General features: G+C 34.3%; 3 protein-coding genes across 3 annotated transcripts in view; all 3 read right to left on the bottom strand.

Annotated features, from left to right (window-relative positions):
- Positions 1-14,222, bottom strand: part of LOC123703168 (cleavage and polyadenylation specificity factor subunit 1) — a 30,291-nt gene extending 16,069 nt beyond the window's left edge. Inside the window, exons 1-14 of the mRNA XM_045651079.1 lie at positions 13,853-14,222; positions 13,373-13,593; positions 12,794-12,967; positions 12,070-12,230; positions 11,304-11,443; positions 10,358-10,468; positions 9,804-9,985; positions 9,268-9,409; positions 8,716-8,915; positions 7,872-8,067; positions 2,459-2,574; positions 1,734-1,872; positions 1,095-1,234; positions 316-429 (exon numbers count right to left, since the gene is read on the bottom strand). Of these exons, the coding sequence (XP_045507035.1) occupies positions 316-429; positions 1,095-1,234; positions 1,734-1,872; positions 2,459-2,574; positions 7,872-8,067; positions 8,716-8,915; positions 9,268-9,409; positions 9,804-9,985; positions 10,358-10,468; positions 11,304-11,443; positions 12,070-12,230; positions 12,794-12,967; positions 13,373-13,593; positions 13,853-14,015 (2,199 nt within the window). The 5' untranslated portion in view covers positions 14,016-14,222. The remainder of the gene's footprint in view (positions 1-315; positions 430-1,094; positions 1,235-1,733; positions 1,873-2,458; positions 2,575-7,871; positions 8,068-8,715; positions 8,916-9,267; positions 9,410-9,803; positions 9,986-10,357; positions 10,469-11,303; positions 11,444-12,069; positions 12,231-12,793; positions 12,968-13,372; positions 13,594-13,852) is intronic.
- A 2,266-nt stretch (positions 14,223-16,488) lies between these two features.
- LOC123703189 (autophagy-related protein 13 homolog) lies at positions 16,489-17,779 on the bottom strand. Its single transcript, XM_045651111.1, has one exon. The coding sequence runs from the start codon at positions 17,777-17,779 to the stop codon at positions 16,553-16,555; it is 1,227 nt and encodes a 408-aa protein (XP_045507067.1). The 3' UTR covers positions 16,489-16,552.
- A 3-nt stretch (positions 17,780-17,782) lies between these two features.
- LOC123703190 (MIP18 family protein galla-1) lies at positions 17,783-22,383 on the bottom strand. The gene is made up of 3 exons (XM_045651113.1): positions 22,195-22,383; positions 21,855-22,118; positions 17,783-17,922 (listed from the first exon to the last, which is right to left on the bottom strand). Exons 1-3 carry the CDS (start codon positions 22,337-22,339, stop codon positions 17,825-17,827), a joined length of 507 nt encoding a protein of 168 aa, XP_045507069.1. The 5' UTR covers positions 22,340-22,383; the 3' UTR covers positions 17,783-17,824.
- Between the last annotated feature and the right edge of the window lie 1,859 nt (positions 22,384-24,242).

The following is a 24,242-nucleotide window of genomic DNA, read 5'->3' as shown; positions in this document are numbered from 1 at the left end:
CCAGTAGTTTATGCGTGAAAACCTTACATACATATTTATATTTATATATATTTATTTATAAATACTTTATTGCACTAAAATATAACAAAACAAGAAATACAAACTCTTAAATATAACTTACAGTAAGTACAATTGGCGGTCTTATCGCTTGGAGCGATTTCTTCCAGACAACCTTACATACATACACAATTACATACTTTTCCTGTTTACAATATTATAAGTACAGATCAGTCAGCGCACATATTTTTGTAAAGTTAATGTTTTTTGGCAAAATAAAGATTTATTTTATATTTATTTTTATTTTTTATTATATACCTGTACAGGAGCGCAGTTCTGCGCGAACAGACCGCTGAGGTCGCGGTAGGGCGCCGCGCGGACCACGCCCGGCCGGTGCGGGACCGCCTGCCGGGTCGGCGCTAGACGAGCTGACTGGAGTATACCAAAAAAAAATTGCTTGTCTGTAAAGTCGGTTTACTGACGATAGTTGAACGTGACAACGTCCGATTGTGCTTCTTTGTCGCTCATTCCGCGCTCTCGCTCGCACTTCAAGCCTTACATGGAACGCCTCAGAGCGAGGTAACGCCGCATGAGTCATGTTTTTTCGTGCGTGCAGGCGGCTCTATCGAATTATAAGACGTTGTCACGTCAAAATATTCAAAAATCATCACTATAGCTTGACCGTACAGTCACAGACAGTGGCTGTAGGGCTATACAAGATTTCCCCAAGATTTGGCTGTAGGGATATATAGGGAATCGAACTAACAAAAAAATTTAAAAAATTTAAATTTGTTATTTTATTCTTTATATCGTTACAAATTGTATGGATCGATATATATATACGGAATGCTTTCAGCACTATCTTCAGTATTTCAAGTACTTTTCCTCCAGGATAAATCGAAAATTTCCACACTGTTTATGCTATGACTATCGTATCGCCAAACTTCTTATTGTAATTGTAAAATCTTACATTTGGCTTAAACGCTTGCAATTAATTTTGAAAACATACAATCATTTTTTCTATGAAGAAATAAAACCTCATTTAAAAACAAAACTGCTACAGCCCTAACCCTAACCAAATATTAAAAAAAATTTACCAAAGCGTCCTTAGCTCTCATTTCCCTTAGAGCCAGTACTAAAGCCCTCCCACAAGTAGACAGCACACACAAGTACGGGTCCGCTGTGATGGCTGATCGAGCTGTCCATTCCAATGATATGGACTGGATTAGCGCACCATCTGGATATAAAATGTGCATTTTTCATTATTTCTTGTCTTATTTTTGAATATTTCGCTCAGGTAAGCAAGCCATAACAAAAGTCAAAAATCATTTGACAAAAATGGCAGTTCGTGCCGTCCACTCCAGTTGATATGGAATGGATTAGCGCACCATCTGGGTAAATAATACTTTATTTTAAGACTTTTAACTTAAATTTTCCAAAGTAAGCATAACTAACGAAAAGTCAAAAATAATTTTGACAACATTTTCCAAAAATATACCCAAAATGATCCAGCCCTTTTCTATCTAGTACCGTAATTCAATTTTACATTGTAAATTAAAGTTTTGCTTAGCTCGCATTTGCTGAAGAGGTAAAATTAAGATATACTTCACTTTCTCTAAAATCCATAAATTCTAAAATTCACGCGAACATTCGACATTCTCTCTATGCTCAAAATATCAATAATTTAGGGTCCAAATATCCTTCAAGAATTATCTATAATAATAAATGTTACAAACTTCTAATAAGCCGTATAGCCACAGTGGTAACTTGCACCATAAACTTGTTATTTCCCAAATTTCCGGCAAAAACTGTCGGCGCGTTCGTCATAAAGCCAGAGTTGTCTACTTCGTTGATTTCCTGCCCCGTTTGTAGAATCTGTGAACATTATTGATAATTTCATAAAAATTTAGTGAAATTGGAAAATTATTAGTTTGAAAAATAAAATGTCTGATACCTACGCGTAAATACGGCTAATTCATAATATGTATTTCACTACCATTCACAAAGATAAAATAAAAAAAGACGTGTTTCATTCTTAAAGTTCTCATTTATAAAAGAATATCGAACAAAGTACAATGTTGTCACAATAATAAACTGCTAACATTTCCATACTATAGTTTAGAAACATAGACATCTATGTGCACGCAATAAGCGTACGTTATACTTATTTCTGGCGTGGCGACGCTTGGCCACAATTCCCTAGTTCCACGTTTATTTATTATATTTCCCGGGATAAAAAGTAGCCTATGTCCTTTCTCGGGTATCAAAATATCACCATACCAAATTTCATTAGAATTGGTTCAGTAGTTTAGGCGTGATTGAGTAACAGACAGACAGACAAAGTTACTTTCGCATTTATAATATTAGTATGGATTAAACAATCTGAACTATCCAATGCAGATTCATAAAGAAGTAACAAGACCAATTATAAATTGTATTCCCATAACTAAACTACACTCACCATGCTGGTATCGTCCTGTGTGAGTATCATATACGCGTGCGTTCCTTCCATGTCTCTGTGCGCTTCGCGTTGCGTTTCCGTTTGTTCGCCGATCACCGTCCACATGTCCACACAACCTGTACATACAGACATAATGTTATTAGTTACAATAGTATGACAAAAATTTACAGACATAATGTTATTAGTTACAATAGTATGACAAAAATTGACAAAGTGACGCTTATATATGTTAAAGTGACATATTATTACATGTCAAAGTGACAATTGTATAAAAATATGTGAAAGCGACACTTGTCAAAGTGAATGAATATAGTTAAGTATCCTACTAGTCCTACTAATATTATAAATGCGAAAAATTTGTGAGGATGGATGTATGTGTACGTGTTTGTATGTTTGTTACTCTTTCACGCAAGTACTGCTGAACCGATTAAAATAAAATTTAGCACACATAAAGAGGGTAAGTAGGATTAAAACATAGGATAGTTTTTATCCCGGAAATCCCACGGGAACGGGAACTATGCGGATTTTCCTTTGCAAACGCGGGCGAAGCCGCGGGTGGAAATCTAGTAAATACATAAATAGGTTATTAACATCCAGACACAGGGCAAACATCTATGTTCATCACACAAATATTTGCCCCGGGTGGGAATCGAACCCACTACCTGTAGCTTGGAAGGCAGGGCCACTACCAACCAAGCCAACTGATCAGTCAATAATATTAAGTATATATTTATCTAGTTATTGGCAGCTGTTAAGCTCACCGGGCAGCTCGAAGGCAGTAACGAGCTGCGGTCTCAGCGTGACGCTCACAGCAGCTGCACTTCGCCCATCGATATGTCGCCGATCGGGCACGTGTTATTTACTTATTTATTTATTTATTTATTAAAGTTATACTTCTTTTGGTGCGATGGAGAAAAATGATGAGAGTGAATGTTTACGATGCGCGCGCACACCGACACCTAAATTTAACAGCATGAAGTTAGTCCTAGGTGGTATGAAAATTGATAACTATGTTCAAGTTGTATATTCTAGTATTTTACATACGACAAAGAAGTATAACTTCTAACGCGTGTACATAAGTACACACACTCTTTTTTAAAGTGAAACTTTTATTACATCGTCTCAAACTTTTTGATCTGTGTAGCGCATGTCGCGTGACGCACGATACGTACGATAGCGCGATACGGAGGGTAGCGCGAGATCTCTCAACGAACGGTCGCGTTTGCACTAAGTTGTCTTAAATTTAATGTATTATATATAATTTAAGTGTTTAAAGTCTATTTTCCTAGGCTAAAATGCCTAACGATTGTAGTTGCCGTGTGGTAATAAGTGAACTCTTATGCTATATTCAGTGTAAGATTGATGTAATTGACGAAGTCAGTTTGCTTCAAATTTGTGAGGGCCAGTTTACCGAAGAAGAAATTGACAGTGCAAGGGCGATTTTAACAGATAACTCGCTCACCCGTCGTGGAGTACGAAAAGGTGACAACAAAAATAAAAGAAACCTGCAAGATATTGTAAAAATCCTCAAAGAAACTGATCCAGCGACTCTGCCTGTTTTCGTTGCCCGCAACATTAATAGACTTCCACCCGTAACATTTGATCACGTGGATGTAACCAGCCTCCTAAAGGACATAGTCCTCCTAAAAAAGGAGATCATTCACATCAAAAGTGATTGTGCGAAACAATCGGACGTCGATTCACTACGTAAAGAGATAAATCAACACATTGAACGCTCGAAACTTCCAACTACCAACGTGAGCGGGGAGCGGCCTGAGGGGGACGAGGTGCATCACTTGCCGGTGGCGCAGGCGCAGCGCGCCGCGGCCGCCGCTGCCGTGCCCGCTCCACTCAGTCAGATAAGGAGTGCTACGAGTAACGACGTGTGTATGACTAGGAAGCGTTTAGCGGGACGAACAGCTGATTCGTTACGCGCGCCTAACTGTGTAACTAATAAGCAAGAGGGTTTAATAAAGGAAAGCTCTGATAGGGATTTTGTACCGGTCACATATAAAAAGAAAAAAAAACAGGAACAGGGAGGGTCGTGCTGTAGTTCAGGAACAAGATTCTATTATCCAAGCCGCACCGAGAACCTTCTGTTTGTACGTTTCTCGCTTAGATATATCGTCAACTAACGATAAGCTCGCAGACTACATCAAATCAAAAGGTGAAAGCGCGGTGTCTATTGAACGTATTGAACCGTATAAAGAAACCTCTTTTGCTTCCTTTAAGGTAACAATTTTGTCTCATAAAAAGAATACGTTTTTAAATTCCGACTTTTGGCCGATTGGCATTGTTTTTAGACCTTATTGGCTTAAGAATAATAGTACATAATTAGAATATAATTTTAAAGCTATATAAAACGTTATTCAAATCAAAATGAAATTTGTTAGTTTCAATTGTCAATCACTTAAAAGGAGCATTGATCAAGTAAGATCATTATGCGATGAATATGATGTAATAGCGTTACAAGAAACCTGGCTACTGCCCCACGAGCTTCCTTTGTTATCTAACATACATCCTGATTTTTCAGCGCACGGTACCTCCGCAGTAGATACGTCTGCGGGGATTTTAATCGGTAGACCTTATGGGGGCGTAGCCTTGCTTTGGAGAGCCTCTCTGTTTTATAATGTTGATGTTTTTACATGTAATGACTCACGAGTATGCGCCATTAAGTTTCAACATAATGGTTACTGTCATATGTATTTTTCGGTTTATATGCCTCAAAATAATATTGTAAATTTGCCTTATTTTACTGATATTTTAAGCTCAATACATAGTTTAATTGAAAGTAACTCTGTTAATGTGGCTGTTGTATTGGGAGATTACAATGCGAATTTAAATACTTTATTTAACAATGAATTAATTGATTTTTGTGCTGATCACAATCTTATATGTGCAGATATGTGTTTTCTAAAGAATTTGGATAATGTTTTTACTTATGTTAGTTACTCACACGGTTCATGTAGTTGGCTTGATCATTGCATCGTCACCCCGCTCGCGTGGACGGCTTTAACTAATGTTTACATAATTAAAGATGTATTTTGGTCGGATCACAGGCCCTTAGTACTAGAATTAGACTTCGATATAATTGCTGTAAAGAGGTGCTCTGTTCTCGCGAACGGGTCTTTGAACCGAGTTGTTTGGGGTAGGAGAAGCAGTTACGAGGTTGAGACCTATAGATCATTATGTAATAAGTATTTGTCTGCTCTTGACTGGAATCGTTTGCGTTCGCTCGCTAGGTGTAATCCATGTTCGTGTCATGTGCATAAGGATAGTTTGGAACTTATTTACAATGAATTCGTAATGTCGTTGCAATCGGCCGCTGTGGAGGCGCGTTCTCGACACAGGTATAAGGGGAATAAAGGGTGTCCTAAGAAAACACCTGGATGGAATCAATTTGTAAAATCGGCTCATGATGATGCTAGACGCTGTTTGATGAATTGGTTTGAGGCTGGATCTCCTCATTCTGGTGCGCTTTATGATAGCATGAAAAAGAGTAGGTCGGTTTTTAAGGGACGGTTAAAATGGTGCCAGAACAATAAAGAAAAGATATTACTAGATAAAATAAGTAGTACTTGTAGAGAAAAACAGTTTTGTAAGTTCTGGGAGCAAGCGGGTAAATTAACGAATACTAAGATTGGAACACCATTTTCAATTGATGGTGAATCAGATAAACAAAAAATTACGGATATTTTTAAAAGTAAATTTATGCTTGGTTCTACTAGTCACACGCTTCTCAATGCGAATAGAAATAGCAATAGTATTGACGATTCCTTTTCTTATTTATCGGACCTATCTTCTATTCATATAGATGAAAAAACAGTTTACGACACGCTTAGAAAAATGCATTTGGGTAAATCTTGTGGTCATGATCACATTGCCGTAGAACATTTACGTTTCGGTGGTCCTTGGGTGGTAGTCTTTTTATCAGTTTTCATAAACGCTTGTATAAAACACGCATATTTGCCTTCTGCTTTAACAAAATGTGTTGTAACGCCCGTGATTAAAAGTAAAACTATGAGCGCAATGTCGAGTTCGAATTATAGGCCCATTTCTATCGCGACAACTTGCGCTAAACTAGTAGATTCGATTGTTCTAAATATTATTTCTAAATACATTTCGATAAACGATGCTCAATTTGGATTTAAAAAGCAAAGTTCAACTGATTTAGCTATTTACTCCTTGAAACAGACTGTAAATTACTACGTTACGCGACGGACTAAGGTTTATGCTTGTTTTTTGGACCTTAGTCGTGCTTTCGATCGTGTAAATTATGATATCCTATGGAGGAAGCTGGAAGAAGCGCGGGTGCCACCTGCTATCATTGGCTTGCTTAAAACGTGGTACACTACACAAAAAAATGTCGTTCGCTGGGGAAACTCTTGCTCAGATGAGTTTGTACTGTCATGTGGGCTTAGACAGGGAGGTCTGACCTCTCCTCTCTTATTTAATATGTATGTTAATCAGTTGATCGAGGAGCTCAGCCAGACCGGTGTCGGCTGCTACATCGATGGTATTTGTATGAATAACCTCAGCTATGCTGACGACATGGTCTTGCTGAGCCCCTCGGTCGGCGCGCTCCGTAAGCTCCTCACCATCTGTGAAAATTATGCAGAAAGGCATCACCTTGTCTATAACGTAGATAAATCGGTTGCTATGCTTTTTGGCGCAACCTCTAGGGATATCCACCTGCCTGTTTATCTGTATAATCAGCCGCTCAAATTTGTTAATTCTTTCCGCTACCTGGGACATATAGTTTCGTTTGATCTGACAGATGACCTCGATATAGACAGAGAGAGGCGTTCTCTGGCTGCGCGTGCTAACATGATCGGTAGAAAATTTAATAAGTGCGAAAGAGATGCAAAAATATTACTGTTCAAAGCTTATTGCACCGCTCTATATACTCCACAACTGTGGACAAGGTATAAAAAAGAAAATTATCGAATTTTTAGGGTACAATACAATGATTCGTTCCGAATTTTATTCAAACTACCGCGTTGGTGTAGCGCGTCTAGCATGTTCGCGGAAGCCCGCGTGCCGGTTCTCGATGCATTGATCAGGCATCGGGTTGCTAGATTTAGGAATATTCTTTTTACTTCTAGTAACTCGATTATAAATGCTTTAACGAATTTTGGTAGCAGCATCTTGGCATTTTATGCCCGACTTCTGCGTTAATATTATGATTTTTAAATTGATTCTTTTTTGTATTATTTCAATAACTGTGTAATGTAATGTAACTCTTGTATTTTATTTTTGTCTAACGGATCTTAGTCGTCCATTAATGTACATAATAATTCAATAAAGGATATTTTATTTTTTTTATTTTTTTTTTATAGTGTGAAAAAAAGTTTCACTTTTACCGTGGTTTCATAAAACCTCACAGCATTTTTATTTATTTAGCTTAGCTCACCGGGCAGCTCGAAGGCGGTGACGAGCTGCGGCCTGACCGCCCGCTGCAGCACGCACAGCGCACCGTTCTTGCCGCGGCCGCAGCACGCAACAAGCTCTAACGCGCCGTGTTCTGCTCGACGCTCAGAGCTCAGTAACTGCACTTCGCCCATCGATATGTCGCCGATCGGACACGTGTTTAGCAACGAGTCACACACCTGAACACAACGACAATATACCAATCACTACCTCGGGACACGTGGTACGCAAAAAATGAAAGTGTCAAACATCGATCAAGGTTGCCTGGAAGAAATCGCTTTTAAGCGATAAGGCCGCCAAATTGTACATTTAAGATTCGTTTCTTTAATGAAACGCGTTATAAAGAAATTACACCATGAAACTTTCTCATTTAAAAAAAAATATTTCTTCAATTTTGTTTATAGGACCAATCGTACCTGACTATATATTGACGTAGGGCAAAATAATAAAAAAATATTTCTTTGTTTTTAACAGACTTTTGACACTGGCCAAATTATATGAAATATATCATGAGATTTTATATTTAATTCAAATAAGGCAAATTCTGGCAAATCTAATTGAAATGACGGCATTTATTTATTTTATTCATCAAAAATCATAATTCTATCACTACAAGTAACTACCTATTACTAAGTAACTACAAGTAACGTAGATACTGCTTTCCGAATCGGTGGTAAATGTTAAAAATGTGTAATGACGATTCAAAAGTGCTTCAAAAAGAAGTCTAATTGAATAAATAAATGATAGAGTTTGAGTTTAAAGACTATCTAAGAAGTTTAACACTTAAAATTTCTACTTTTTAAGGCATCTGTAAAAAAGGAACTCACCTCAAAAACATAACTAGTCAACTGTGTAGACGTCCTAATATCCGATCCATAGACCTCCAATTCATCTTTATCACTAATCTCTATCACATTACTAGCAACACAATCACTTATTGTATCCATCCGACGTTTCTTCGCGGCCGGGTCTGTTTCTTTTTGCGCTTCCTTTTCCTTGTTGGATTGCTCCATTTCTCTTGTTGCTTCTGTAATTTTTCAATAGAGGAATTTGAACTTTTGGGTAGTGGGATAAGGTTCAGTTTGCGACGGCTAGTTACTTGAAATATATTGCTATCTCAAGTTATAGTTTAGAAAAGAAAGAGACGGTGATATCTATACATATGAGTGTAATATTAATTAAAATGTGCATAGCTGTTGTTGCATTATTTTTATAAAAACCAAATCGAAAACATTTTAATTTCATCAATAAGCATAAACTTGCAAAATGTAATTCTGAATAAAGATTAAGGATTAAAAAATATACAAATTTCACAGAATTAGGGTTTCAATTTATTTTTTGTAATTATTTTTTGCGTCAATAAATGTACAATAACTTACCAGCATCCGTAAGATCTATAGTAGCAGCTAGGGGTCTATCGATAGAGAATATCATTCTGTTCTCTCTCTCCGTCACTCTCAGTAAGAGAGAGTTGCCCAACCGCGAGCCGAGGAAGAGAAAATCTTCTTCTATGACGCACATCTAAGAAAATGTATGGTTTAATAACGTTTAACATGTTATATTCTATTGCACTTTAATATGTTATATTGAACTAGTTGTGCCCCGCGGTTTCACCCGCATTACTCCGTTTGTCTTAGTGTGATTATATATAGCCTATAGCCTTCCTTGATAAATGGGCTATCTAACACCGAAATAATTTTTCAAATCGGACCAGTAGTTCCTGAGATTGGCGCGTTCTTAACAATTGATTGGCGCGTGATTTAACAGTAATAAATAGGAATTACACCATATCTGAATCTCTATTTATTTTTATTTCACTATCTTCTTCTTTCTGTCTTCTATCTAACTCTAACTTTGTTAAGTCTGTTTGTGTCAATTCCAAGATGTGAACCAAATAAATTAAAAAAAAACTCACACAGCTGGTCAGCACAGAAGCCGCAGCTCTATCCAGATGGAAGCTGTTAACACTGCGAACGCTGTCAGACAGCATGGTCAGCACATATAACTGACCGCCGCGTAACGCTAGAGCAACTCTACTCTCCCCTAGAGTGGCTACTTTGGCCCCATCGAGCGTTATACACACGCCTTCTTGGATACCTAAAAATACATTTATTTATTTAACTATTTATTGTTACCACACCATTTAACATTACAATGTACAGTATATATAGTTGTATAGATGCAAGGTAACATAGAAAGTAGGTAAAGTACAATATATTTTTGTTTAGGTCAAATATCTTATGTAAAAAGTAATTTCATCAACTTATATCTGAATGATAATGAAATAATTAGAAGAACATATGATTTTAAAAAAAGATCACAATAATATTTAGACAGTACACAGTATAAATATATTTTTTTTAATCCCGTTCTAATTCCGCCTCGAGATCGAATATTTTGTATTGTTTAAAAAAAAATATTTATAAAAAAAAAGCATTTGAATGCCATAAAAGTACACAGTATACTTACGTAAAGGAAAATTCGTAGTGTGCGTTGCTATACTGTTCAAAGATACTCCATATGGAGGTACCGACTGATTTAGATATATAAGAGAATTTGCTGCCAATATCAGACAGCCACCTAAAATAATATATTATATGGCATTAAAATAAATAAAAATAGTATTTAAAAGGAGTCAACTTCATAAATATACTTTGTACATTCATAATATAGAAATTTAAATATTTGATTTCGTGTAATAGGCTTAGCTTAGAACAAATAAATTATGAATATAAAATTTAATGATTTTCCTAGGCAAGTAGTTAATACACTTTCACAAATTTTCCAAGATGTTTCATTTAACTGCTAGATATCATAACGCTCTTTGACTTAAATTCATATAACACTCACTCACTAACTTACTGACTCACTAATTCACACACTCACCTAGCGGCTTCTGCACGGGCACAGCTTGCAAGCAATCGAACGGTAAACCAGCGGTAGACCAGACACACTGTATATCAATTATCATATACAATCTATTACACTCCCTCACCCACCCACTCACTCACTAACACACTCACCAAGCGGCTTCTGTACAGGCACAGCTTGCAAGCAATAGTGCGGTAGACCAGCGGTAGACCAGACACACTGTATATCAATCTATTACACTCACTCACGCACTCACCCACCCACTCACTCACTAACACACTCACCAAGCGGCTTCTGTACAGGTACAGCTTGCAAGCAATAGTGCGGTAGATCAGCGGTAGACCAGACACACTGTATATCAATCTATTACACTCACTCACGCACTCACCCACCCACTCACTCACTAACACACTCACCAAGCGGCTTCTGTACAGGCACAGCTTGCAAGCAATAGTGCGGTAGACCAGCGGTAGACCAGACACACTGTATATCAATCTATTACACTCACTCACTCACAGACCCACTCACTCACAAACACACTCACCAAGCGGCTTCTGTACAGGCACAGCTTGCAAGCAATCGAACGGTAAACCAGCGGTGGACCAAATCACTGGATGCACGCGTGCGCTCATGTTGAGAGACACGCCAGCCATTGCGCACGTGTCGCTGCGTACTGCTACACGACTAAAATATAACATTATTTATTATACTACTAGCTTACCGCCCGCGGCTTCGCCCGCTTTCTCTTAAACCTAATAAATTATATACTAAACCTACCTCTTGAATCACTCTATCTATTATAAAAAACCGCATCAAAATCCGTTGCGTAGTTTTAAAGATTTAAGCATACAAAGGGACATAGGGACAGAGAAAGCGACTTTGTTTTATACTATGTAGTGATTAAAAAAGGAAGCTTTCATAGGGCTCACTAATAAATGAAAAAATTTTAACTTTGATTTTTAGTATTTAAATTTGATATTCGCAACATTAACATTATGTCAGTGATGCGGAACCATAAGATTTGCGGATATCAAAAATTGCTCAACGCAGCTAGGGAAGTTTGCACTTCATAAATATTGTAAAGGGGAAAAAATACCATAAATACACAGATTTTATACAGGGATAAATAGATACCTATATATTTCTCAGTTTGCTTGTAATATTACAATACACAGAAAAAACATTTAATTATTTATAATGTTTATACTAATTCCTATTTGTATTTGCCACTCATCGAATTATACTTAAATTTTATTTATGAAATAATTATGCAAGCAAACAGTGATCATATTTAAAATATTAAAACTTACCCAGGAAAAGTCCTTACTGGTTCGTACAACAACAATAATGTTGGTTCATAATATCCATATAGGAACTGTATATCTAGAATATTGTCTATCTTTTCGTCTAGATCTTTTAATACTATCACATATGATGCTAACGTGGGGGCTCGCATTACTGGTTGAGCTAGCTGAAAAATAAAAAAATTACGAAATTTTATGTGAGTTTATATTTTTTGTATATTTATACATTTATGTTATTTACTTTTTCAAAGGGTTATATGCATATTATGAAATATATGACATTGTAAGTTTGTAAAAACAGCTAATATTATCACATCACACAACGGCGCAAAAAATAGGTTCTTTTTACATACATGTCTCAAAAATATGAGTTTTTTTTTTTAGAAATTAATAAAAATGAAGCAGTAGTAATTATAGCCTTGGCATTAACATTTAAAAGAGTGACATAAATTACATTTCAATTTCTATACAACATATAATTTCACAAACTTCATCTATACTATAAAAATGAATTGCAAAATGTGTTGGTAAGCGCATAACTCGAGAACGGCTGAACCGATTTCGTTAATTCTTTTTTTTATAATATTCCTTGAAGTACGAGGATGGTTCTTATGGAGAGAAAACGTAAACATGTACCACGGGCGAAGCCGGGGCGGACCGCTAGTCAAATTATAAAACTACCCTCAAAAAAATCTTTTTACAAAATATACATTTAAACCAAATTACTCACATTCTTTTTATCATCGTCTAACGGTTTAGACTCCAGGGGGTCTCCTTCATCTGATGTTATGTCCTTTCTAAACGGTAAGACTGCTAACTTCTTTCCATATAAGAGCATGACAGCACATCGAAACTCTGGATCCACTCGAATCCAGGGAATATGGGGGTGGGTGGTCCAGCCGTTCTGTAGAAATTTGGTTGAAAGATTAATGTTTGAAATAAATTTTATGAATATATTTGTTACAAACTCTAACTGTACTGCTTACAAACAGCCTTTTTGATTTAGCAGTAAATAATCTTTGTTAGATTGTAAAATAAGACAAGGCGATTGAAAATGTTTTACATGTTCTATTTACTAGAATGATGATAGTCATTAATAAATGACTCTATCTTCATTTGTATGTTATTAATATCCTTCAAAAAAAATTTTTACTTTGTACATAAATCAAAAATATTGTAATTATAGCATGTATTATAGAATTATAATAACAAAATAAAATAATTTTCTTCTTGCACAACTATAAAATGAATATTACTATCAAAATCAGCATGAACTAGTACAACTGTAGAAAACTCGTAAGAAACCTACCTTCATATCATCCTCTTCAAAATAATGCATGCTCAATGTAATCAAGTTGTTTGTCTGTGGATCATACTGCACTACAGAGAGCTTCGCTTCTCGGAAAGACAGTAGCAACAAATCTCTACCAGCACTTGGGCATTTTACTGCCGCGATGGACATTATGTTACCCCATAGTGTGTATGATGCTAGGCATTCTAACTTCATCTTTGGTGGTACTGGCTGACCGGCTGGAGTGAAAAATGAAAAATATATTTTAAATCATATGTTTGTATACAGATTAATAATTTTGCATACATTTTGGATATTGTTTTAATGCTATTTAATTGAATGAAAGCTTGATTGTTGAAGCTAGTTCATTTATAAATATTCCTTTTCCAAATGCTCAAATTTTTCGAATACAAAGTTCAAAAAACTGGCCAAGATCTAAAGAACTAGGGAGAGCATAAAACAAGTAGATAGTATTAAGTAATATTATGCATATCATACCTGCATTGACCTCTTTAGTGTTGCCTTCAGGAACAAGTCTAAAGACTTTCAAAATATTAGCGCCTGCGGTGACCAAGCATGTTTCTTCGTTTTCGAAAAAGCAGCAGCTCACAGCATACTCCACTCCAGTAGCGGGGTGAGTTTGCCGGGCAATCGAAAACATTTTTACGAGCTAAATGCTTACACTGATAGGTTATGTTTTAACAACTATAAGACTGAAGTTAAATTATACTAGACTATTCTTATTCACAACGCCGTTGCATCTAGGAATGTTAAATGAGAATTTCACGTAAGCATTTTGCAATATTTATTCATATGAATACTGACGAATACAACAATAACAAGAGCCGACGCTATAATGTTTTGACGCTTGACGTTTCACAAATGTCATAAAAATCTGTCACAGTTGAAGTATATGTACACAGATACAAAATTATCACGATAGTGTTGACCAAAGAGACACAATAGCCGAATCGTAAACAGAATCTTTTAATATATGTATACGAGCACGGATAACTTAACTTGGTATAAATTATGTAAAAAATTAAATCAGAAATACAAAACAATTTAACTGCATTATAAAAAGTTATGTAGTGGTATTTAAGATATTTTTTATTATTTTTCTTAGTTATAAAATAAATTACATGTTTACCAGTGCATATATTGGATGTGCGTTCGTTTGATAGCAAGATCTTCAACATAATATAGACAAAATTGCTTGAAACTAGATTATTACGTTATTTAATGTACCTATAATTAAAAGTGATTAAGGTACCTTTAATTATTAATAAAATTATGGTGGCGCCATATGAGCATTTGATTTTCCAAAATTTTAAATTTGAATTTGTATATTCAGGCTATTCTAAGACATATGTACTTACATAATAAAATTTACATCCGTTTTGCAAATAAAACTGTAAACCGGCTATGTACAAGTCCGAGAATAGATATTTCACCGATTGTCTTTTCTTTACCTAACCCAGTTTTGAACCTAGAACTGAGACTATCCTGTGGAATGATTTTTAGCAACATTTGAAGGGTTAAAGAATTAAAAAACAACACTGCTTCAAAACTAATTTAATTTAAAATACACCAGTGATAAAATAGCTTGCAATAGGTAAAATTTACATAGGTAGTGGGTAGGTAGGTACTACATTCAATAAAATACAGTAATATACCCTATGTTTATTTTATAACACAGACAATATTTATCATTTATTAATAGATAGGATTACTAAAACTATGAATACAAGTTTTGTTTAAGTAATAGAATACAAATTGATAATAATAGAATGTGAGTACATCCAAAATGTAGGTTTTACTTTGTTTTAAATTTTATTATTAACTCAATCTACCTTCATTTTCTAAGTACTGTGCTTTATCTATCAAGATTCAAGAATTTTTATATACATTTTTTTTTACCAAAGAGATCGAGGGATTTCTAGTGCAGAGATACATGTATAGTCCATGTACATATTTTTAATAATAAAATTGAAATTACAGTTAACATTAATTAATAATTACAGGATTACAGGTCTTGTTTAAAATATGTTTTAATAATAATTATAATAGGCACACAAATAACAATTAAGAAAACCTGGGAATAAAACAATATGGATTATATAATATTGTATTTACATTATTTACAAGTGTAAATAGGAAAGTGAAAACATTAAAAGTATAGCTCAAAATTTATAAATAATATTGCCAATAAATGACCGCTGTATATGCCTAGTTGGAGAATTTTTTTCTGAACATAATATAACGTATTTTCCGAACCGGTGATCTACCTATAAGAAGAAAATCTTTTCTTTTGATTATTACTATGTTAGTGCATAGGGGTTTGTGCAAGTATTATGACATTAGTAACTCAGAATAAATTAGTATCTAATTTACATAATAAATTTGAGAAATAATATAAAGTTCTGCCTGTTCGTTTCAAATAAGCATAGATGAGCAGGCTATCTTAAAAAAACGGTAACTTAAAAAAATTAATACTTTCTCAGTCACTAAAAATTAATAGTAGTAACTATTACAGAAATGACTAAATTCTTTCAACAGTTATGGTGTTACTTGTTTTTTGAAACTCATTATAATTACGTAAATGTTAGGCAAGATGGTGATCACTAATTCGTTTTAAATTAAATGTGTTGTACTGTATTATATGTTCTTTTCGATTGCAACAACGAATGGTAAGTTCATTTACATACAATGGGAGCTATGTACTAACACTCTAAAGGTCTTTATGGATCGAGCCACTTGTCGGGAAAATTCAGATTTCCTATGATTGAATCTTTCAAAAAAGGCCAATTTTTATAAAGGTTAAGGAAAATTACTGATACTTTCATTCATTCGAAAATCACTAAGAACATATAGTATAATTCAAATTATCTTAGTAAAACAAATCTTATCCCTTCTTTTTCTCTCACTTTGGTTTCAGTCTCCAATTTTCAATTTCATTTCTCTACAACAGGATACTTTCACATCACATACAAGAATTTAAACTTAACATTTGATTATCTAAGGAACTAATTATCATGAGCAGGAATGTTTAAAATTCTTTAAAAATGCGCAAAATTTTGGAACTTTTCTACAATTTAATTTTCAGGTACATCAAGGGCCAAAGGATAAAAATATTAAACCATCATAAACTTTATTTATATCCCATAACATTTCATAATATATCAGTCTTCCAACACCTCAGTTTCCACTCCATTCAGCCGACCTGCACATGTCATCGACCAATCTATCAAATTCGATAAGAGAACTTTCATGTTTCGCGAGATCTTCAGAAAAATCTTCCGTAGTCATTTCTACTTTTTCTTCCTTAAACGCTGTGCTATAATCTGATAGTTTTAAATGTGGCGCGTTAAAAAAGTCTTTGTAAAATTCTGCCAATTCGCGTATGGGATGGTTATCAGCGAAGGGAAAGCAAAGCAACTTTAACGGCGGTTCATGTTCACTCCTGAATCCAGGGAATCTTTTAGGCGGCATTTCTAGTGATGTTGGACTCTTTGAAATAACACTCATGTCTAATTCCTGAGTGCTCTTACATTCGGGTTTATCTTCAACCATCAATGTGACCCGCGGTCTAACTCTGCATTTTGGTATCGGTATTTTCTCTAGAAATTCTCTTATCGCTTGTTCAACAAGTATTTCATCAACAAAAGCTGCCAATCTAAGCGGCTTATTCAGGTCTACGGGTTGTGGTGATTTTGGTTCCTTTTTCTTTTTCGTTTCGAAGATTACGTGTTTTGGGCTCAGTTCAAAGTGATCACTTTTCAATAACAGTGTTTTGTTTTTCTCTGATCTATTTGGTGATATGGAAAAGTTAGTTCGGTAGGATACGGTGAAGCCAAGCCCGCCAAGTGGTGTTTTAAGCATGCCAGCTTGAACTTTCTTTACAGAATCACCTAATGCTTTTAGCTTCGGCTCACCGCTATATACTCTATAGAAAATCGTAAACGATTCTGTCCGTTGTTTTCTTGATAAATGATACGCGGGGGTTATCCTCGTAATAGTGATGAGGGACTTCAATAATATTCCCATTCTGAAATAAACTGTATTCATAGCTTTCAAAGTCGTATCAAACTGAGTTTCATCTAGACCTAGCGTCCACAACTCGAGGACCATTTCATCGCCATCTTCAGTTTGCACGGATATTTCGACATTAAGATGTGATCGGATTGTTTCTAGAATTCTATCTGAAGGAAGCGCATTTTTCGTCGCTTGGTTCACTTCAGGGGAGTCTGGTATTTGAAGATTAAACCAGTCCGTGTCTGATGAATGTGGTTTTGTATTCGGTTCGATCTTGATACCTTTGCGCGACTCGACGATGACTTGCACCCCCTTATAGGCTAAGAACTTAGTGAACTTAGTGAATTCATTTTTATCGCTAATATTTGAGAACGCTGCGTCCGGCGCCATGTTGTTTACAGGATATATTCACCACTAAATTAGGTATATGTTAAGTTATTCTTCATCAGCTATGCAGCTTTCTACGAGGTTCCGGAGATTTGGGTTCTCCATTGCAGCTGCAATCCTCTCTTTGTCGTTGATCTGCTTGTTGACTGAAAATAAAAAATACATTTAACATTATAGCTAAGAAAAATTGATAACTTTATTATGTGTAGATAATGTAGTAGCATGTTTAATTGCTTAAAAACATGCAAGTTGATAGGATTTATCCCAGATATTTGTTTCGACTTTTTACTTTCGACTGTATATTGTCCATTTCAAAGGTCTGGTTAGTTTTTAAAGTGAAACTTTTATTACATCGTCTCAAACTTTTTGGTCTGTGTAGCGCATGTCGCGTGACGCAGATACGTACGATAATTATCGTACAAATACGATAATTTTTAGTTAAATGTCTATAGTGTGAAAAAAAGTTTCACTTTTACCGTGGTTTCATAAAACCACACAACATATCGCACACAAACTCGCAAGTATCCATTTCAATTTCTGTCTAACACTAAAGAATGAAAATGAAATAGAAATGATATATTTATTTGCGATGAAGCAATAAAAACAATTTTCAAATTAAATAATATAAACTTATCATCTTTAAAACTATCATTCGGTTACTTAAAAATACGACATGACTGAATGTTGCAACTCATTCACCGAAACCTTTAAACCAATCTGTATTCCATATGTATATTTTTCATAAAATCAACAGATAAGCAGATAATATCAATTACTATAATACACCACTCAACATCGGTATTTAGTCTATCATATATCATCTATCGAGTCTAATCTTTGTGTTCCAAGATTACTTAAATCCAAACAGTGATATAATCTAAATTTACGATGACATCTTCACCTTTTACATTTATAGCTATGTAAGGTTATCATCATGCAATTGATATGTCGCAGCCAATTAGCTTAATCAGTAGTTTAGTTAAGCGCCTAGCCACTTCATAAAACGGTGCAACCTGAGGTTAATTAAACGCCAATCTATAGCTAGGTACTGTGCTGAAAGTGACATTATATCTGAGTGGCATATATGATATGCAATTTTTTTTGTGTTTTGTTATGGAAACGGCTATTCTAAAAAGGAATATTATTTGAGTGTCTGTTACCAATACAGTCTGTTTTATAAAGCAAAAATGACTCCTATCTATTTTAAACATTCCATTTTCTATTTGCACAGATAGTATAAAAAGTAACATTTCAATGGACACAATTCACCAGCACAATAACTATTGAGTATGTAACTGTTACATGTTGTGTTGTTTATAAAGAACCAGACCTGTTTCTTAATAAAAAAAACCCATGTTACAATAATTCTTGAAGAGCCTGTTTGTAAAACAAAAAGGCTGCAAATTATAAAACATCTGAATCTGGTTTTACCTCTACTGTTTATGAAAAGATTATAACATTGCTTTTAATATCCAACGTAGCCATAATTTTATGAATTTGTTGTGCAAATTTAGGTATTAAATTCATTCAAGTACATATTTGAAGTTATACTTCTTTTGGCGCGATGGAGAAAAACGATGAGAGTGAATTTTTACGATGCGCGCGCACACCGACGACACCTAAATTTAACAGCATGAAGTTAGTTCTAGGTGGTATGAAAATTGATAACTATGTTCAAGTTGTATATTCTAGTAAAATCCATATGCCAAAGAAGTATAACTTCTAACGCGTGTACATAATTAAAAAAAAAGAGTGTGTGTACTCTTTTTTTTTAATAAAACTATATCAAAAAAACAAAGTCAAATCTTTCACCTTCAAAAATTATTTTAGATCACATTTATGTAGAAAGTAACATCGGAATTTATTTCTTAAAGCGGAACATAATCGAAAGTTAATTATTCAATTAATGCCAATGATAACAGCTAGTTATAAATATTAATAAGTTTTAAATATCTTATTAAGCACAATATAATATTCTTTACATAATATTACACAGCTGTTTATTGCTGTAATAAAAGATAATTTTGCTATAAGTCCTACAATAATTTTTCACAGACACATAATAGAATAATAAATCCTATTTATTATTGTGTAAGGAACAAAATGCTTTGACTATTTAAGGCCATGAAATAAGTTTTCTATCCGCAAATTATCTTGTTTATCTGTGCAAAAGAAATAAAACTGTTTCTTATGTCATAACAAGTGCTTTTAATTGAATAGGTATATGCAAGTATATAATATGGTATGTATATAACAACAGTTATAATAATAACTAGGTGCTTGCCCTGGATCCGCCTGAATAGACAATTTTATTATGCAAACGTTTGTAAAGTTTAACACCAGATGGAGGCCAAAACAATTGACTTAAAATCAATAAATTCTGTTAAGTTCTTCCTTGAGATTTAAATAAGTCTTAGTCACTCACTTTGAAAAATTGAGAAGGAGTCAGGGCAAACAGCTAGTTTATAATATTAATAGAAGGTAGGATTTAACTATATAATAAACTAAATTGAGTCAACCTTTTCAGCCCCCCTAGCCAAGTGGCTTTCTGTTAGCGTAGCGTTCAATAGAATAGACTACGAATGTATGAGATTGACGTAAGCTGTAGATACGTTTATCTTCAGCTTACGTCAATCTCAGTATATATTAGAAATAATTAGTTATTACAGGTGATTTTTGAATCAATATTAATTAATAATGACTTCTAATAAGGAATTTGCTAATATTTTCTTAACTTTTATTGTAGAGCCCTTTATATTCAAACTTTAATCTACAATAATATAAATGTAATAGTTATTTTTATATTGGGGTAATTCTATAAAAATAATAAGAATTAAATGCAAAAAAATCATGTCATTCATTGAAACTTTGTTAATTATAGCCACTTTTAAGTTAAGTGTTTTTATAATGACCATATTTATCATTATAAAAACACTTAAAATTGTATCCCTCCATATTATTGTTATTAAAATTCCAAAACTCTATGTGGCCAACATATTACAAGGTACCTACCTATTTAACATACACAATACACAATGAAAATAGCAGAATATATACTTTTTAATGAAAACAAATATTATAAAGACTAGCTTCCGCCCGCGACTCCGTCCGCGCGGATGTCGGTCTTCGCGTGGATGGTTTATTTCTCCATTTTGAGTAACTCTGACAATTAAACATCTTATAAATATCTATTGGACCCAAATACGGCTAGGCCTATAATAATACGCAACGTGTGTTCGCGGTTCTACAGAACAACGTCTATAAAACTGAAAAGTTAAGATTAATTTTTTTCTACGTATTTTTCCAGGATAAAAAGTATCCTATTTTACGCCCAGGATAATAAGGTATAATTATACCAAGTTTCATCGAAATCGAACCGTTAGTTTTCACGTGATGCCTGAACATACAGACAGACAGACAGACAGACAGACAGACAGACAAAAATTTTTTAAATCACATATTTGGGTTTGGTATCGATCCAGTAACACCCCCTGCTATTTATTTTTTCAATATTTTCAATGTACAGAATTGACCCTTCTACAGATTTATTATATGTATAGATAAGATATAGGTAAATACTATTTATAACTGATTAAAAGTGAAAGTGAAAGAAACACACTAAAACTAATAAGAATATTTATTCCGATCAGAAAAATAGTAAAGGTAACTGAATAATGTATATTGGAATAATGGAAATATGAATAATGAATTAAAAAAATAATCTCTGGGCTGAATCTCATTTTTACTATAATTGATGCTAGAGTACAGATGCTACCTTTGAACTGTCTTATAACAAGGTCACAAGTTGTTAATAAGCAAAAAGTGTGATTTTTATAACAACTAGGTAGGTGATATTGTTGATAAATCCCGTAGATAAGCAGATCTCTAACAAATGGAATGTTTTGTTTGTAGGAACAAAGAATACATTGAAATAATAATGATTTATTTAATTAGGGTAATTAGATGTTAAATGTTTCTTTCTTTCCTAATATGTGTGTAGTAAAAGTCTGTAAGCTGTTTTTCAACATGTTAATTAATTGCATCATATGCATAATAATTAAATTAATAGTTAACTTACTTTCATCTTCAGTAGTATGTGCTCCTTTCTTGATGAAAATATCCAGTTTGACAGGATGATGAAGCGATCGCTGTATCTTTATTCTAATACAGAGTCCAATTAGCGTAGCCAAGGAACAGTGGGGAACGGTAGGATTAAACTCTACTCTCAACACGGGAACATTGTCCTCCGTTGACTCCTTGATGAAAATTCCTTCTTCATAGACGACTTTCAGGTCCTCCAAAGTACTAGGCTTCTCCGGGTCCCGTATCGTCCGCAAAAAGTCTAAAACACCACAACACTTATTAAAACCACAGTAACTTGGAGACAAAAGCCACAAACCACACAACTCAAAACAAACCATAAATCGTCTCTCTCAACTCATTATTGTCCTTGTACCCAAGTTCCTCTAATGTTGCACTTTTGTCCATATAAGCGGGCGTAGCGACTTCCTCCGGCGGCTTCTGCGAGTTGCTTAATGAAAGCTTTGAAAAGAACGATAACATATCGTCAGAAATTAGACTTTGATATTATTACGTTTACGAGTCGGAGTTCGGACATGTTTGTATTCACTAATAGTGTCGTCAATTTATTTAAGTACCGATAAAAAAATACCGATTAATCGATTATTGTTCATATATATTTTTTTTTTCAATTAAATATTAATTAAATAATAAAAAAATCATATTTAACCGTTAATTACTGAATGTATGCTTTTACTTATTCATATATGAGTACTGCGTATTTTTTGCCATTTCTAAAAGTGATAGTTTAGTACGAAAACCACAACAAAAACCAACGAAAATGTTGTGATTCTAATAACCAAAAGTCGATCAAATGGATGATAACATTAATAATATTATTTACTCATGGCCCATGGTGTTTTATTTCTCCATTCCAATCATTGAGATACTACGTATGGAGGAGACACCACGAACAAAATCTGTGCGCCATTTTTTTGCTCTAACTAAGTTTTAAAAATTATTATCTAGTTAGGTACTTACCGATGAAAGTTATTCCTTTGCACTTTTCCGTAGTATTTGTGCAATATCGTAACACACACGAAGGCATATTTGATGCGTTTCACTTTAAAACATATAAAAAAATGAACGTGCAGTTAAGCCATATGGCGTATGTTGAGCGGAACACAAGTGATGTAGGCGGTGTCGTCTCCATATGTATATCTCAATGATTCCAATGTATTTTTTGAAGAAATAAATAATGAATCATTATTGAGAATTTATAATGAAATGAATAAAAAAGCAAAAGAGCCAGCTTAAAGAAGTACCTGTACCTACTGGATGTTATAGTTTTAACTATAATGACTATCGTCTATCACTACATAGTATAAAACAAAGTCGCTTTCTCTGTCCCTTTGTATGCTTAAATCTGTTAATGTGTAAATAAAGTGGTAAAAACTATTTACGGTTATTGAAGTGAAAACTTCTTTATCGGCGTTGGGTATAAAATCAAACTCGCGTCAGGACACGTTGCCTGATCGAAAAAGCGTAGGACGGATGTTTTTTTTTTGGCCCTATAAATTCCATGCGTAAGGATACCATTCCAAAATATCAAACATGCTGAACGTTAAATCAAGTTTTCAGTTTTCACTTTTGCCGGCACTCCCGGAGTGCAACCCGTCTTTTTTTTAAGTAATTTGGATTTTGATTATTTCATTAACATTTTTTTCAATGTTTGTACCTCCATCCATACTTATATTTATTTTTTTAACACAATTTGAATTAACTTTGATTATTTCGAAAAAACTACAATGAAACGAAAGCTTTAAATTTTTTTCCAACAATTAATAATATTACTAACGATAAATCGATTGCACGCATCCATGTGTGCTCGATTGTGCGAAGCGAAATATGCCGCATAATGCTCTCTATATAGTGATGTACTTGGAAAACTACCCACTCACAGAATAATCACATGCCATGCAGCCATCCTATCCCTGATATTGATTTTAAAAATATGGGCTGTAATGAAATGAATAATGGTGTTGTAATGAGCGTAGGTAATTTTTAACAAAGATGCTCGAATATGGGAGCTATATAACCGGGCCGTGGACAAAGTAACAATTATTACAAAACGATAACGAAGTTAGAAATCGCAAAAATGTATGGGATTGACATACGCCGCGTTAGATCACGTGGTCTATCTAATGTCAATCCCATACATTTTTGCGATTTCTAACTTCGTTATCGTTTTGTAATTGTTACTTTGTCTAAGGCCCCTGTATTTTCAATAGGTCAGTTTATTAGTTTGAATTTTTTGCATTGGTCCCATAGTTCCCGAGATAAGAGCATTCAAACTCTTCAGTTCATATTGTCCACACATATTATTATAATGACTTGAAACCAAGAAAACCACCACAATTTCTACATGTATGTATGTGTACATGAC

The sequence above is a fragment of the Colias croceus genome, chromosome 25, assembly GCF_905220415.1.
Source record: "Colias croceus chromosome 25, ilColCroc2.1".
Classification (NCBI taxonomy): domain Eukaryota; kingdom Metazoa; phylum Arthropoda; class Insecta; order Lepidoptera; family Pieridae; genus Colias; species Colias croceus.
Note: the sequence above shows the minus strand (reverse complement) of the source record. Positions and strands in the feature narration are given on the sequence as shown.